At 39.2% G+C, this 15,746-nt stretch overlaps 1 protein-coding gene across 1 annotated transcript in view; it reads left to right on the forward strand.

Moving 5' to 3' along the window:
* RLF (RLF zinc finger) overlaps nt 1–15,313 on the forward strand; it is a 42,661-nt gene extending 27,348 nt beyond the window's left edge. Inside the window, exons 6-8 of the mRNA XM_057380270.1 lie at nt 5,687–5,823; nt 7,683–7,824; nt 10,183–15,313. Coding sequence (XP_057236253.1) covers nt 5,687–5,823; nt 7,683–7,824; nt 10,183–14,904 — 5,001 coding nt within the window. The 3' untranslated portion in view covers nt 14,905–15,313. The remainder of the gene's footprint in view (nt 1–5,686; nt 5,824–7,682; nt 7,825–10,182) is intronic.
* Nucleotides 15,314–15,746: the final 433 nt, after the last annotated feature.

Genomic DNA, 15,746 nt, shown 5'->3' on the forward strand with positions numbered 1-15,746 from the left:
GAAACAACATTCATATAAACTKCTKCTGTGGATAAATATGTATGTATGCATGCTTGATTAGAGGTTAGATGTGTTTGAAAGCTTAAAAATTATAACTTCAGTTCCAAYAGTAAACAAAATATAATTGGAAAGCTGTCTGTTCCAACTCGAAACACTGGTACTAGAGCAATTACTTTTCTTAGGTCAGAATGACTAGATGAAAAGTTTTAAGAAAAAAAAAAAAAGATAAACCAAACAAAATGCACTTTAGACTTGTTCTTCCTGAACTCTAAACTCATTTTTTAGCAGTTAGTCTTCCTGTTACAGTAACAATCATAGCAATGATTTGTGTTCACACATAACTTCTGTAACACAACTGACTCTTGGCTCTGTTGCCTCTTGATGTCACACACCTGTTATGGGATCAGTATCACTTGTATACATTTCATRTAGTTTTAAATGTGAGACTTGGACATTTTGAGTAAGCCTCAGTGAAACTGGGGCAAGCTTGAGGTCCTAATAAGAAGCAACTCCCATGTCTGCACTTCCTGCACGAGTGGCAGAGTGATCTTGTTGTACATCTAAACTATTTTAAAAACCATTCCTTTAAAAACGCTTCTTCTGAAAAATTGGAATTTGGATAGGTATCTCGTCAGTCTGCACTTTGAGTTTTCCCTCAGTGTGCTGAAGGAGCAGAGAATGTCTGCAGACATGATCTGGGCATTGAAAGCTTTGGAATTGATAGGTAGCTTACAGCATGTTCTCTGCTTGAATTGGCTGCTAATGAGGAATGATAGAGAAATTATATAAAATTCTGTTCCCTTTTCAGTTTAATTTGAGGGGTGTGAAGTGTAGCTGTRGCTGTTTTACCTTGATACTCAGAGCAGTCTTTTCTTGCAGTCTTTTCTACACAGTCAAGTGTAAAAGTTGGACCACAGAGTGATGAATTGAGTCAAGTTAATTGCTTAATTAAACCTATTACGGGAAAATGAAGCCACAAATCATTAAAGCAGTGTCTTAAAGTAGTCCAGTTTATTGACTTAACTGAACCTGTAGCCAAAACTGTGGAAAGTATGAAGTCAGTAATATTCCAGTGCCAGAAARTTAATTTTAATATTAAGCTGTCAGTATGAAGATTTGCATGGCATGTTTCTTTTCTTGCTTGGTCACAGATGTTGTGCAGTTGGCACTCTTAAAGAATTGCTGAAGTCCAAGACTTCTAAAACATTTTTGTTTACACCTTTGTTTTAAGAGGCAGGAAATGAGTTGTTGTCATCATGTTACCTATTATCTTCTTCAGGTAGAAAGTTGTCAGGTCTAATGAGAAGGAGGGAAAAGGGATGGGAAAAGGTGAAAAATGAAAACTTAAGAGTTCAAAGAATGGCAGCTGGTGGGGAATGATAGGTGGCAAAAACCAAAACCCCACCAGCGAGAAGAGGGAATAAACTGTAATAAAAGGAACAAGGGTTAARTGAAATTTGAAGTTCAGAGTGATATGGGATAGGTAGAAGAACAGGGCTTGTCTAAGAAAGTAAATATTTCAGAAAGCTTGAAGAGGAATGAAGATAGCCTGGGAATGAAAAGAACTTGTTTTGGAAGGTTAGACAATGTGTRGTCATCCCTTTCCAGGAACTGGATGTGATTGGTGTGGCTGAGTCAGGTGTGGAAGTTAAATTGCTGAGGTCCTACAAATTGAACTACTTCTAGCTATAAGCAATAGCATATATATATATATATACACACACAGACACAAGTGTATATATTTATCTGTATTTGCATGCATCTCTAGAGGTATATACACTCATGTATATGTATTTCTATATATGACTATAACTCTGTGTGTGTGTTTTTATACACACTGTATGAAGTTGTCCCTTGCATTTCTGGTACCTCCTGGTACCTTGAATTGTTTCTGAGGCACACATRTAACAAAAAATATGATTATAAAGTTGTTTGTTCACGAGAATCATGTGCTGCTCTGTGGAAATCTGGAAAGTAGAACTAAGGATAGCTGTCAGCCTTCCAGTGTTTGGCTTGAATTTGCCAGTTTATTGAACCAATTAAAAAGCTAATTAAAGCAGTTTTTCTGCTGCTTTCTACAGTTTTGTCTACAGTAATTAACTATTGCAGAAGCATGAAACCCCCAAATATTCTGTGGTCTGCTTTCTCTGCAAGACTAGTGCCAGCCACATATAACAATAAAGAAATATTTTGAAATGCAAGAACCAGTCAAAATTAAAGCCAGATTGAGTGTTTTAATTGTAACGAGTCACCTCTGCTGAATGTCAGTGTGAGTGTTTGCGGGACACAGGAGCTTCATATAGCCCTCTCATATTGTCAAAGTAGGTTTTGTTTAATCTGGAATTCCTTTGGGAAAGGCTGATCTAATGTCAATGAATAAGGCTCTTAAGGGAGTCAATGTAAGCAAATGCCCCTTATCCCATTCATGAAAAATTCAGTTGTGACATAAGCAGTCATCTTTTGKAGGCCTTCTCCAAATAAAGAGTATCAACATGGTGTCCTACTAAAAAATGGTAGAAGGCTTAGGTTGTGGTAGGAAATTTTTATGATGACAAAAAAAAGGTATCATTGAAATGTTACAACCTTTCCTTCAAAATAAAGTAAKGTGGAAGACAAAGACAAGTTAAATCTTACATGGTTGTATGTTCTTTGGAATAACTTTGAGGAATCAACTGGCTTACTAGTTAATAGAACATGAGGAGGATGGCATAATTTTTCAACAATTCCAGTTAAAAAAATCTAAGCAGTGTTCGTTCTGTAGTCCTCTAACTTTCAATGAGTTGTTGTTCCAGTTAGGTTTATAATGGAGTAACGGCAGTCAACATTCCAGGTTTAGTAAAGACATTTCACTAAGTGTCTGATTTGTGATTTAGGGGATTGAATGGATATTGTTGGATGATTTCAAGCTATGCATTTGAACTTTTTGTTCTAAATATAAAAAAAAAAAAACCCTCACAATCTCACAGCAAAAAAAATCTYGCAAACAGAAAGCAAAAATCCCAAGATCTGAAATAAGATGGATTATCATTGATCAAGTTTGAGATAAACAGGACTTGGAACCAATTGGCTTGTTGCTTACTTAGTAGTTAATGCCCTCAGTGTGAGTTTGTCCAAAAAGAATCATATTTATATGGGAGGAGAATGGTTCTGTTGTACTGCATAGCTCTAGGCTGCCCYGAGCACCAGACCATGTTTGTGCTGGAGCTGCTGTTGGTCCTGCTGGTCCAGCACACAACAGAAGTTCTGGGTCTTGTTACAGAGTAACTCTGAGGAGTAATTGATGACTATTAAAAATGTGGAATTTACAATTCTGTAGCCTCAGAAACCCTAGTAAGTAGTATTTAATTTTGTAGTTTTTAAAATGGTGGTGGGTATTCAGTGATTGTYATTGTAATGGAACTGGTGATGAGCATGGTCTCTGTCAAGTAATGTCTGGCTGAGTAGCTCCCAAGGTAGCCTGCCACATTGCCTTCAGTTCTGTGAAGGAAACATGTCCCATACTGACATGCACTGACAATATTTGTGTTTCTAAAACCCACGAATTGGAAAATCAGACTTTAATCAAACTGCTTCAGGCAGCCTCTGCATTATKTAAAAATATTTGCTGTAGTATTGAGGAGATGGCAGTGTATAATTGTGGAAATTATCAAAGACAAAAGTTTGTGTCATTTAGCTTTGTTTTCCAAATTTGCTGTATAAATCATGTTGATTGAAATTGCTCTCTATGAARAATAGGAATAGCTGAGTGGAGAGAGATGGTAGAATACTGTGAGAAGGCTGGAGTAGCTGTCAGACTTAGACTTGCCACTGAAGCTGGCAGGCCTGTGGTAGGAACCAAAGGTCGATGATAGCATGAGAAAGGTACTGCTGGCAAAGAATGTTGGGGGGACATGGAATGCAACAGTGTCCTGTTACCTACAAGAGTCCCWTTCTCTCCTGGACAGTGATGAACATCTTCACAATTCTGTCAGGTGGCTTCTCAACCCTCGCCAGCTGCTGGAGGTGGCACTTGATTTGCAGATAGTGTATGGGCTTATTATCTTTGACATGCAAGGAGCAGTGATGTATGTTCCCTTAGACAGCAAAGCATTAGCACTTAAATAATTTTCTGAGGTTTTTCTATTGCCAGGGGTGAGTCAGTAACAACTCCCTCCTCTTCACCGCCCTCACAAAAAAATCTTCTGTATTTTACTTGATCAAATGCAAAACTGACACATCTGCAAGTCCTTGCAGCTTGTGAATTGCTCTAGAAATATCTGCTGCAAGAAGTCAGTTCTGGGTCCCAAGTTGAACACCAAAAGTCAGTGGACCCTAGAAAATGTCGACATAGGTCAGTGAACTTGTGTGCCAAGCCTAAATGGGAAACTGTTAATATCCCTGCTTCTGCTCTTCCTGCTGAATRAAATGTMTGTGAAAATTAGTTYAGCTTCCTRTTGTTTGTTACTGTTTCTCATGATGAACAAGAAGTTTGAAATGTTTATAATATCAACAGCTGTTAAAGTACATAGTGCTAGAACACGCTCTGTTCTGTGAAGTGGAATAGATCGAGTGGAAAAATGTATTAAAACCTAGTGTTGTCTTAATAGTAAAATCCCTTCTTAGTTATTGTTTATGGCTTATATCCAAGCTAACACCCTGGTTTGATACACAAATACCTTAAGCATACTTTGCAGAACTTCCTTGGAATTGTCTCCTTGTTGTGGTTTAACTGTAGATAGACCCAGGTCCCTTACAGCTGCTTGCTCACCTCCCCTACCAGCGGTACCCAGGACAGAAGCAGAAAGCTAAAAGTAAGAAAACTTGTAGGTAGAGGTAAAAACAATGTAACAGATGAAGCAAAAGCCTTGTGTACAAGCAAAGCAAACCCAGTAATTAATTCGCTGCTTCCCATGGGCAGGCACCTTCAGGGGAGCAAGGCACAATCATGCATAATGGAGACTTGGGAAGACAAATTGCCATCCCTCTCAACATCCCCCCCTTCCTCCTTGTCCTGCTCRCTGTATATAATGAGAATGATGTSATGGTGTGGAATATCCCATYRGTCAGTTGGGTTCACCTGTCCTGGCTGTGTCTCCTTCCARCCTCCTGTGCACTCMCAGCTTCCTTGGCTCTGTGTAAGCACTGCTCAACAATAACATAAACATCTCTATATTATTAATCCTGTGTCCAACAGAAATCCCAAATACAACCCCATACCAGCCACTAGGAAGAAAATTAACTCTACCCCAGCTAAAATCAGCATACTCCTCTAAATGCTTGTTTCTATCATCATGCTTTGAAATGTSCTTGTTCAGAATCAGCACCTAGGGATGAAGAAAACAAGACACAGGCTTTTTCACAGCTCTTGGTGTTTCTGGACTTGGCTTCTAATTTTCAACAGTAACACAAAAATCCTGTTAGGGCAGACAGATGGCATGGGAAGTTTTAGATAGGTGGTTGCCCACATGYAATACATTTAGCTAAGCTGCCCAAAATGAAAGGTTGTCCCCAAAAAACCAATATTGAGAAGGGATCAGAACTAGCAGGTGAACTTCTCTTACCATTTTGTAGCTGAAAGATGTGGCATGATCTCTGGGTAKGGGAAATGTAATATTTTGTTTGTGCATTTGTGAGGCTTTGGTATGGTAAATGTGCATTTCGTTTGTAAACATACTGAGAATAAAGTGCCTTTTTAATTTTCTTTAAGATTGCAAAGGTGGATTGCAAAGAGGTACTAGACATCATATGTAATCTGGAGTCTGAGGGACAAGAAAACACTGCATTTATTCTTTGTACAACATATCTTACTCATCAGCTTCAAACAGCAAATGTGTATTGCTCTTGGTAAGTATAAATATTGCTGCTTCTGCTAACTGCTCCTCACTGGCTTGAATTGAGCTAATAGAGTACAAAAATATGTAGAGAAAGTGGATTTATCCTTTACTGAAGCACTGATTTATCCAGACTGAAGCACTTTCTAGRTAATTACTTTGTCACAAGTTGCTATGCTAATAGAGCAGTTAGACAGAAGTAATKTTTAAACAATTTAAAAGTGCTGTTTCAGACTATTGGCATGAATGCTGGTACTTCTGTGGGGTAGTAGATCTATCAGTGGTGGTGGGTCAGTGCTCTCAGAGTTGATATTAAGCCCCTAGCTTTGTGATTCCACAAAGTGTGTTGTCAGTCTGTCCTTCCTTTGGCAATACTTGGCCCCATGAAAGTCTGGTGCATTTTTTCACCCTGTCCACAGAGATGTCAGTAGTAGGAATGAGCAGAGGCAACACCCTATAACAACCTCTCCCCACTTCCCCCTCAAGAGCATTTCTGTATTTTTATAATTCCAGTAAATCCAAGAATTGTATTACTAGATCTTGGCCTGATTGTGACTGTGAAACTCTGCCCACTTAACTGGGTGGAGATACAGAACCTTCTGCACCTCTGTTTCAACAGTGGTAAACTTGTAGAGCCAAAGCAGAGGGGCTGGTTTCTGCCCTTAAAAAATGGATTTGTAGTTATGACTTCCAAGGCATGGCTGAATATGTAGTTTTCTCCCGTTTAAATCCCCACTTTCTTTTTCACCAATAAGGAAAGATGAATGCAATAAGTTAAAAGTGAAAGAAGTACCAATTTGCTTAAAAAGTAAACAACAAGTACCAAGTAACAGTAATAATGACTAGATAGATAGTTGGTGAATCTCAGACCCCGGGGAACAAAACAGAAACAAAATGGCAGTGAAACCCCTCTCTCAAGATGGGGCCCTCTGTGGACAGCCTAGTGTGGAGAGAAAAAGGCAAAGACTGCAGATAAACCCCTCGGCTCAACCTTCCCATTGGAACAAAAAATTGGGAAGGTAGGAGTGTATGAAGCAGTTCTTGTGGCAGATGGGAGTTGCTGGTTTTGCCTGGGAAGCTCTGGTTGGTTCTCAAAGGCTGTGACTGACCATGCAGCCAGAAGCCTCTGTGTGTAGTTGATAAACACAGTGCATATGTTGGCAAAGGTGAAGTTTGCTCTACCAAAGGAAGAGAAGTTTTTTTCAAGAGATGCAGATCGTATGGCTCTGCTACTTTTGGGCAGAACAACAGCAAGTGACAGATTGTATCCTTAAGCGGCTGTGCTGCCTTGAGTATAATAAAATGCTTAATAAAATGGCTCTGTGCTCTCATAAAGTGGAAAAGCACATAACAGCACAGAGACAGCAGCCAGCCTTYAGCTTACACATCCCTTACAGGATGCTTGGCAAAGGGTGGCTCTGTAAGAGGCCGTTTAGTGGCAGCCACATCAGCTGCAGGGTCAGCAGCTGAGCTGTTTGCCTATTGGAACAGAAGTGGCTGCTTTCCTTTGTGATTCATCTTTACCCATTTTAAATTCTTGTGTGAGAGGTAAAGACTCTGTGAGACTGGTTTTCTTGTCTAGAAAGGAAGTCCATGCAGCTATTGATGTGTGCATTAAGAGAGRTGAATCTCAGTGCCAGTGTCTTTCCCCAGTAAGCTCAGGAGATGCACTGGGGTTTGATCTGGTGCTGGAGTAGGGCACAGGAACAGTTCTCTTCAGTGTCACTTGGAGATCAGGACCTAATTGAAGTTTGTGCTGTCCTTGAATAATACTTAAATCTTTCTTGGCATCAGCTCTGAACTGACACATTGTGAYTGCACAAATTGTGTGTATCTGCAATGTTCTTATATTCTGCTTTCAACTCTTCACAGGGAACTGACACTTTTCTGGAGTAAGCTGCAGAGAAGAATAGATCCTTCTTTAGACTCCTTTTTGGAGAGATGTCGTCAGTTTGGCATCATTGCCAAGACACTACAGCATCTATTTTTCTTGATAAGAGTCATACAGTCTGAAGTAAGTAAGATACAGTCCTGAGTCTTTGGACACGGCCAGAGCTGTTTACATGAATTTATTATTTTCTTAGTAATTCCGTTGAATTAAAAAAAAATAGCTTATTTCATTATTCATAACTTCTGATTAAGTAACGAATAACATACTAATAAAAATCTCTGTAAAGTGCCTGCCATTGTGGTTTTGGTTTTGTCAGTTTGATCCCATGAAGTGACCTTCACTCAATATGGAGGGGTTGCTTTGAAAGTACAGTATGAGAGCATTTTGCAAACAAAGCATAGCTGTGTTTTAATCTGCTGCTTGTTCAGAAGCAAGGCACACAAGAATTTTCCACAGCATCTCTAAGAGATGGAGACCTGAGTGTAATGTCTCATACTTTTGTATTCTAAGAAAATATCTCTTCCTCAAAACGTGTGAGACAATCTGGATTTTTACCTTCTGTTCTGAAGCCTGTCTGTAGAAAATCACAGAAAGGGTCAAAAGATGTTTGGCAGCAGTTTTTATACTCTTCATCTCTGTTTAAAGGCTAATGCAAAGACCTCAGTTGATGCCATGATGCCCCCGTGAGCAGAGGGATAGCTTGGCCTCCCCAGACTGGTTGTTCAGTGGGATGCCTCTGCCCTCAGTGGCTGTGCTGACTCTTGCAGTTGGTTGTGCAGAAATTTCCTGTTTCTGGTCACTATAYGAGAGTACATTTGTGCAGGGCAATTAGGAATAAAAATTAATCAGGCCCAGTTTATTGGGGGAAGAAGAAGCTAGCTGACAGTAATAGGATTTTAACTTTTAGTAGTAGTACAACATGGATCATAAACCTTAAATTAGWTATGGGATTTTACCTTAGGAATGTGCACATTCCCATAGGTTGTCCAATATTTCTTCCTGAAAAGCCCTATTTCTTCTAGTTTTGCACATAGATTAGAATTAGTCCTATGAAWTTCAGTTTTATGAATGTTGCAATTAATAGTGCCCTCTCCAGTTTGATTATGCCTTTGCATTCTGACATGGTCATGAGTTTACTCTGAGTTAAGGTAGGTTATGGATCAAGCATACAAGATTCCATTTTTCAATTACATTTCTCTCCCTTTTTTTTGCCTGGGAATCTCTTTCACTGTCTGGAGTTAATASTTTGACCCAAGTGAGTTACCAAGTGTGATTTGACAGGAGCAAGTGCCACTACCTGGTTTACAGTCAGAGTAGGATCAGAAGGATTGCATGATTGTCCTSTTGACAGATCACAGGGTCCAGAACTCTATTCTGCCAAGGATTGCAGAGAGACATGTTTGGTTCTAGTTTCCCTAGAGTTGGCCCTTTTCTAATTTTAAGACATGCATGAATGTGTATTTTATCTGTAAATCATAATACATAGGTAACTGTATACCAGTTTTTCTGTGTTTCCTGCTTAACCATACTAAAATTTCTTCTGGAGAAATAGGTTCTAACACTTAACTGAATTAAAGAAGCATGACATAATGTCTGGTGGGCCATGAATGCTGAGTAGAAAAGCTTCCTATTTCTGTTAACTTGTTCATAGTTGTTKTGGATCATTGCAGTCTGGGCTGGTGCAGTTGTAGTAGCCATGTGTCAGCTTTCTAAGTTACTCATAAGTATCTTCATTGTTACTTATCTTTACTAATAATGGCTAAATAGTTACTTTATGCATTCAGATTCTTTATGGTGAAAAATATGCTTTTGGAACAAGGTAACCTTCAATTCTGTCCATGTAAAATTTGGAATGCATTATTTTTTTTTAAGAGTATGTGATTAATGTAGGCATCTTCCCAATACTACTGAGCAGCACCTCAGAGTTGTACAGACTCCTCAGAAAGTGTTTGGAAGTGAAATKACAGTTATGTTCATCAGGAATAATGGTACTGCTTATGCTGTTAAAGTTTATTTTGTTTTAAGATGTGAATTTACATGAATTTCCTTATTACACAGTACTTCATATTCTGATGAAGTGGATGCTGCAGGAAGAATGCACATGGATGATTTACACCATTCTTTTTTAGAAATATGGTTGAGAGTCACTCAGTTAAGAGAGGAAAGAAGTAGAAAAATGTTTTGCAGCATCTGATGCCTTAACTAGTTTACATGACTCCTCTAGAGTCCAGTAAGTGTGCAGTGGTTCCCATCACATGAAAAGCAGAAGATGTTTGTCATGTTAGATAAACTACAGCTGTCTAGAGGGGGCTCTGTGACTTGGGCACTTAATGCCCAGGAATCTGAATGCATTTGGAATGGGGTGTAGTCTGTTGGATGCTCTTGTTGCACTTTTTTTTTCCTAGAAAGAATGTGTTTATCAAAGAAAATTAATTTTTTTTGTGACTGTTGGTTTTGTTTTTCTGTTTTTTTTTTAAATAGGCAGAGGAAGCGGGACTTGCTGTGTCTGTTTTGTTATGTGTGAGAGCCCTTCAGATCAGATCCAATGGAAGTGATGAAATGAAGACATCAGTGTGTAAAACAATTGCATGCCTTTTACCAGAAGACCTTGAAGTTAGAAGAGCCTGTCAGCTAACAGAATTCCTACTTGAGCCAACTTTGAGTGGATTTAATGCGTTGGAAGAGCTCTATATGCAGCCAGACCAAAAATTTGATGAAGAAAATGCACTGGTTCCAAATTCACTCCGCTGTGAACTGCTGTTAGCTTTGAAAGCATATTGGCCATTTGATCCTGAATTTTGGGACTGGAAGACTTTAAAGCGTCATTGTCTTAAACTGTTAGGGAAGGYAGCTTCTGATTCTGAGGATGAGACAGGTTATCATATGTCACTCAATGAAACKGATATGTTAGAAAATTTCTTTAGTGACTATGATGAGGCAAAAGAACACAAATATTATGATGGGAGAGACACAATGAACCACCCTAAGGAAAAAGCAAGAGTAAAGAAACCAATTGGTTCTTCAGAAAGATACCAGAGATGGCTTCAATACAAGTTTTTTTGTGTACTTTGCAAAAGGGAGTGTATAGAGGCCAGAATACTGCATCATTCTAAGATGCATATGGAAGATGGTATTTATACATGTCCTGTTTGCACAAAAAAGTTCAAGAGAAAGGAATTTTTTGTACCACATGTAATGGAACATGTTAAAATGCCACCCAGTAGAACACACAGACCTAAAAAGAAAATAATTCTGAAAAAAGAGAGATCACCACAAAAGGCAACAGCTTCCAGCAGCCCACCTCCAGCATTTCCAGAAAGGTCACACCAGGCACAACTCCCTGAAAGCTTTGATGAGGACTCACAGGAATATGTCACATTCAGCCAACTGGAAAATTGCCAGCTTCAAGATAGAGACATCTATCCGTGTCCTGGGACAGATTGTTCTAGAGTATTTAAACAATTTAAGTACTTAAGTGTACACCTGAAAGCTGAACATCAAAACAAYGATGAGAATGCAAAACACTACTTGGATATGAAAAACAGGAGGGAGAAGTGTGCGTTCTGCCGCCGGCACTTCATGACATCCTTCCACCTGCGGGAGCACGAGCGCGTGCACTGCGGGCCTCAGCCTTACATGTGTGTGTCCATGGATTGTTATGCCAGGTTTGGGTCAGTGAATGAGCTTCTCAATCACAAACAAACACACGATGATCTTAGGTATAAATGTGAGCTAAATGGCTGTAATATTGTTTTCAGTGACTTAGGKCAGCTTTACCATCATGAGGCACAGCACTTCAGAGATGCATCGTATACCTGCAACTACTTTGGATGCAAAAAGTTTTATTATTCAAAAACTGAATTTCAGAATCACCTTGCAGCACATGATATCCAAGTGTCAAATGGGGAAGGGAAGCAGACACTGARTCTTGAAGGGTCAGTTTCAGAAGAGAAAGCCAGTTTTCTTCCTGAATCTCAACTGCTTGAACAATCTGAAAATTCCAATCTGCATGATAGCTTGGATCCCTCAGGCTCTCAGGAAATTCCACAGTTGAAGGAAGAATCTCTCTCTGACAGTGAAGATCTAAAYAGTGAAAGCAATTATAGCCTGCATTGTGGGGAGCACAGGGCAGGTGCTGCAGTAAGCCATGATCAGACATCTCGGCTGCTTGGAACAGTGGCTCACAACCAGTCAGGTTTTGTCATGTCCCCAGAAGGAGTTTTCCATCCAGCAGACGTGAAACAACAGTGTTCCAATGTGGCAGTTTGCTTTGATGAAAAAAATCTTTCCTGTGGTTTTGAAGGCTGCTGTTCCACCCACAAAAATTCCAGAAGTATGCAGAAACACCTTCGAAGGGCCCATCCATACAATTATAAAGGTAAAAGAAATATGGAAATGAAAACTAAATACTTTCTTGATCTGTTGAATGATACTCAGGACAGTAAATCCCCTACAGATATGAGTACAGAGTTAGGTCATAATTCTGATACAAATGCTGACTCTCCAGAAAGTGTGTGTTGTGCTGTAGATGCTAAAGGAAGCAGTGACCTGAAGGAGGAAACTTGTCCTTCTTCCCCAGAAACATCTTTTTATGACAGTTCTAAAGAAACAGATATTGAAGATAACATGTTGGAACTAATGTTAGGCTTGAAACATCTAAGCTTAAAAAATGCTAACATTCAGAATTCAAGACAGAAACCTTTTCTGGGCTATTCATCCAGGGGTGCCAAGTGCCCTGAGTCAGCTGATGAAACTACCTCAAAATTTCAGTTTCAAGAGCAACAAGATAATTTACCCAGCCAGTACCTTACTCAGCTGGCAGCTAAACCATTTTTCTGTGAATGTCAAGGATGTACATGTGAGTTTGTGACCAGAGAAGCTCTCTTAATGCATTATGTTAGAAAGCATAACTATTCAAAGGAAATGGTTCTTCAGCTAAATATGTTCCAGCATCGGTATTCACCATTTAAGTGTCATATTTGCCAAAGATCATTTACAAGAAAAACACATCTTCGAATTCACTAYAGAAACAAACATCAAATTGGCTGTGAGAGGGTGGCTCACAAGGTGTGTCCTAGTGAGAAATTTGATCATGTGGGTTTGTGTACWGAGGACATGCATAAGAATAGCACTGCTTCAGTGGCTGCCTGTGCAAACAGCGTTGGATTCCCAGGRCATTCGGACTCTGAACAGCTGTGTCACCCAAAAAAGGATGACTGTTGTTCTGAGACTGATTTGGAGTCCAGTGAAGAGACAGACAATGATGTAACAAGAAAAACATCTAACGTAACTTCTCTGGACAGTCATAGGGAAGAACTGGAAGCAAGACAGGGAAGAGGAAGCAAAAGAACAGTTGCTAAAGGAAACTTATGTTACATATTGCATAAGTATCACAAACCATTTCACTGTATACATAAAAGCTGCAACTCAGCATTTACAAACCAGAAAGGTTTGATTCGCCATTACAGAACTGTTCACCAGTATAATAAGGAACAGCTCTGCTTAGAAAAAGACAAAGCAAGAACAAAAAGGGAACTTGTGAAATGTAAAAAAATATTTGCATGCAAACACAAAGAGTGTGGTAAGCGTTTTCTGTGTTCTAAAGCTCTTGCTAAGCATTGTAGTGACTTCCACAATGAAATCTTAGAGGATCAAAAACTGCTTTCTGAAGCTGAGTCTGCCAGATTTGCTTGTAACCAAGCCCACTGCCCTGCTGTATTTTATACGTTTAATAAGCTTAAACAGCATCTAATAGAAGAACATGCCAATGAAGAAAAATTAAACAAAGATTTTGAAATCCATTGTGACCTTAATGGCTGCAATCGAATTTTCACAAATTACAGTCACTATTCTCAACATGTATAYTTCAGACACAGTGAGTATTATGATAGTCTCTTTGGAAATCAGAAAGAGGAGGAAGACAATGAGGATAAAGATAAAAATGAGCAAAACTGTTTGAAGGACAGCTTTGACACAAGCAAGCAGAATGGGAAGCAATTAAAAGAAAAAGCTAAAAGAATTAGCAGAAGTAGAGAAAAACAATTGCTGAATTTCAAAACAAAAGAGGAAGCCCTACAAATGTGCAAAGAGAAGTCAAACCAGACACAATACCCCTGCATGGTCCAGGGCTGCCTGTCTGTTGTCAAACTGGAAAGCAGCATAGTGAGGCACTACAAGCGCACACACCAGATGACCAACATGTACATTGAGCAACGCCTTCAAAAACTYGTTCTTTGTGTTAAATGTGGCACCATGATTGAAAAACAGTCTTGCTCTGACAGAGCTGCAGACTTGGATAAAAAAAGTGTAGAAGTTAATGAGGATAAATCAGTTAAATCCGAGCCTGTGCAGGAAAGTGAGAAACCCCTTGTTCCAAACCCTGCCTGTGATCCTCCAGATGTGAGTAATGAAGACCAAAACCAATGTCCACCGAGTAGTGGGAATTTTGATGCCAGTGCCTTCGCATATTCGGGCACTTTAAAATATAGCCACAGTTCAAAGAACTCCTGTTCTGATGAGCCTAACATCAGGGAGACAGCTATGTSTAAAACTGAAGATTTTTCTGAAAACAGTGAAAGAGAGAATAGCTCTTGTTACTCCAGTTTACAATTAGAGTTGCCAAGAGAAAAAGACCCAGAAGGATGTCAGCATAGTGCAGTTAATCAGAATGCAAAAAGAAATGTACTTTGTGCTACAAAAGACAAATTTCAAAAGCCTCCTGCATCCAAACCATTTGATTTAAAGACATATAAACCAATGGGATTTGAGTCTTCATTTTTAAAATTTATTCAGGAAAGTGAGAGAAAAGATGACGATGATGATGATGATGATTGTGATGAGGTAGTRGAATGGGAGTCTCTTGAGCAGTTGCCAGTAGATGAAACATTGCAAAAAGAGGGGGACAGTCAAGGGGATACACCAGTAAACAGCTTTATAAGCGATGAAAATGTAATCATAACCCCAAATAATCCTGAGCAACTAACAGAGATCCAGCCCTTGCTGTCAGAGTCCTCATCTGCTCCTTCTTTAGAAAATCTGAGGGCAATCTTGGACAAGGCCCTAACTGACTGTGGAGACCTTGCCTTAAAACAGCTGCATTACTTACGACCAGTAGTTGTTCTTGAAAGATCCAAGTTTTCCACACCTCTCATAGATTTATTTCCAACAAAAAAGGCAGATGAGCTGTGTGTAGGAAGTACGTAATTAGCTTTGCTTAGAGCAGATAGCCTCCACTACTGCTGTACGGGGAGAACTTCAAATTAGAACAGTAATTGTTACAGTACAAACTTTTTAGGTTAGTTTTGACTGTTGAATTCCATGAATGTGTAATATCTGTCAAAAGTAATGGCCAAGTTAATTTAGCTCCCCATTTTTTTCAATGAACAATGCTGGTTTTGGTGCTATTTAACACATCAGAATACTGGGGGCTTCCTCTTGAAGAGTAAATGTGCATGATTGTATATGGAACAAGTACTGGGGTACCAGGGTTTGGGGGGCAATGGAGTTATTACTTGACTTGAATGTGCACCCCAGGGTGCTTTGTGTAACATACTGTACACTACAGCATCTTATATTTTTTGAGTTATGAGTTTCAATAAATTACAGTTTTTCACCCATTTGTTTACTGTACAGTAAATCTTTAATGTGCTTTACTTGTAATTGAGTTTGGGACCATTCTGAGTGCATTGGACAATGTTGCTTAAGTTTATGCATTTGTAGATAATTTATCAGACTGATGAAATAGATACAGAAAAGTAAAGTATTACATTTTATTTTACAACATTCTGTGTGCTTTATTCAGTCTTGAAAGAACYGTAGTTAGTACAGGCAGAAAGCACTTATGCATGAGACAGTCCTAGTTCTTTTGAAGGCAGAGGGTGCTTTCTCAGACTTCCAAGCAAGTTGTGTCACATKCTAATGCCAACACATTTAGGGTTCCCTGGTTAGTTTTTTTGACAATGAATGAAAACTAGCTGAAAGATTCACCCTAAGAGTCAGCTAATACTTTAAGCTGTTTCTTGTTCTGTATCACWTTTCTTGCCACA

Source organism: Malurus melanocephalus, unplaced genomic scaffold, assembly GCF_030028575.1.
Source record: "Malurus melanocephalus ecotype Western Australia unplaced genomic scaffold, MMel_1.1 scaffold_442, whole genome shotgun sequence".
NCBI classification, from domain to species: Eukaryota; Metazoa; Chordata; class Aves; order Passeriformes; family Maluridae; genus Malurus; species Malurus melanocephalus.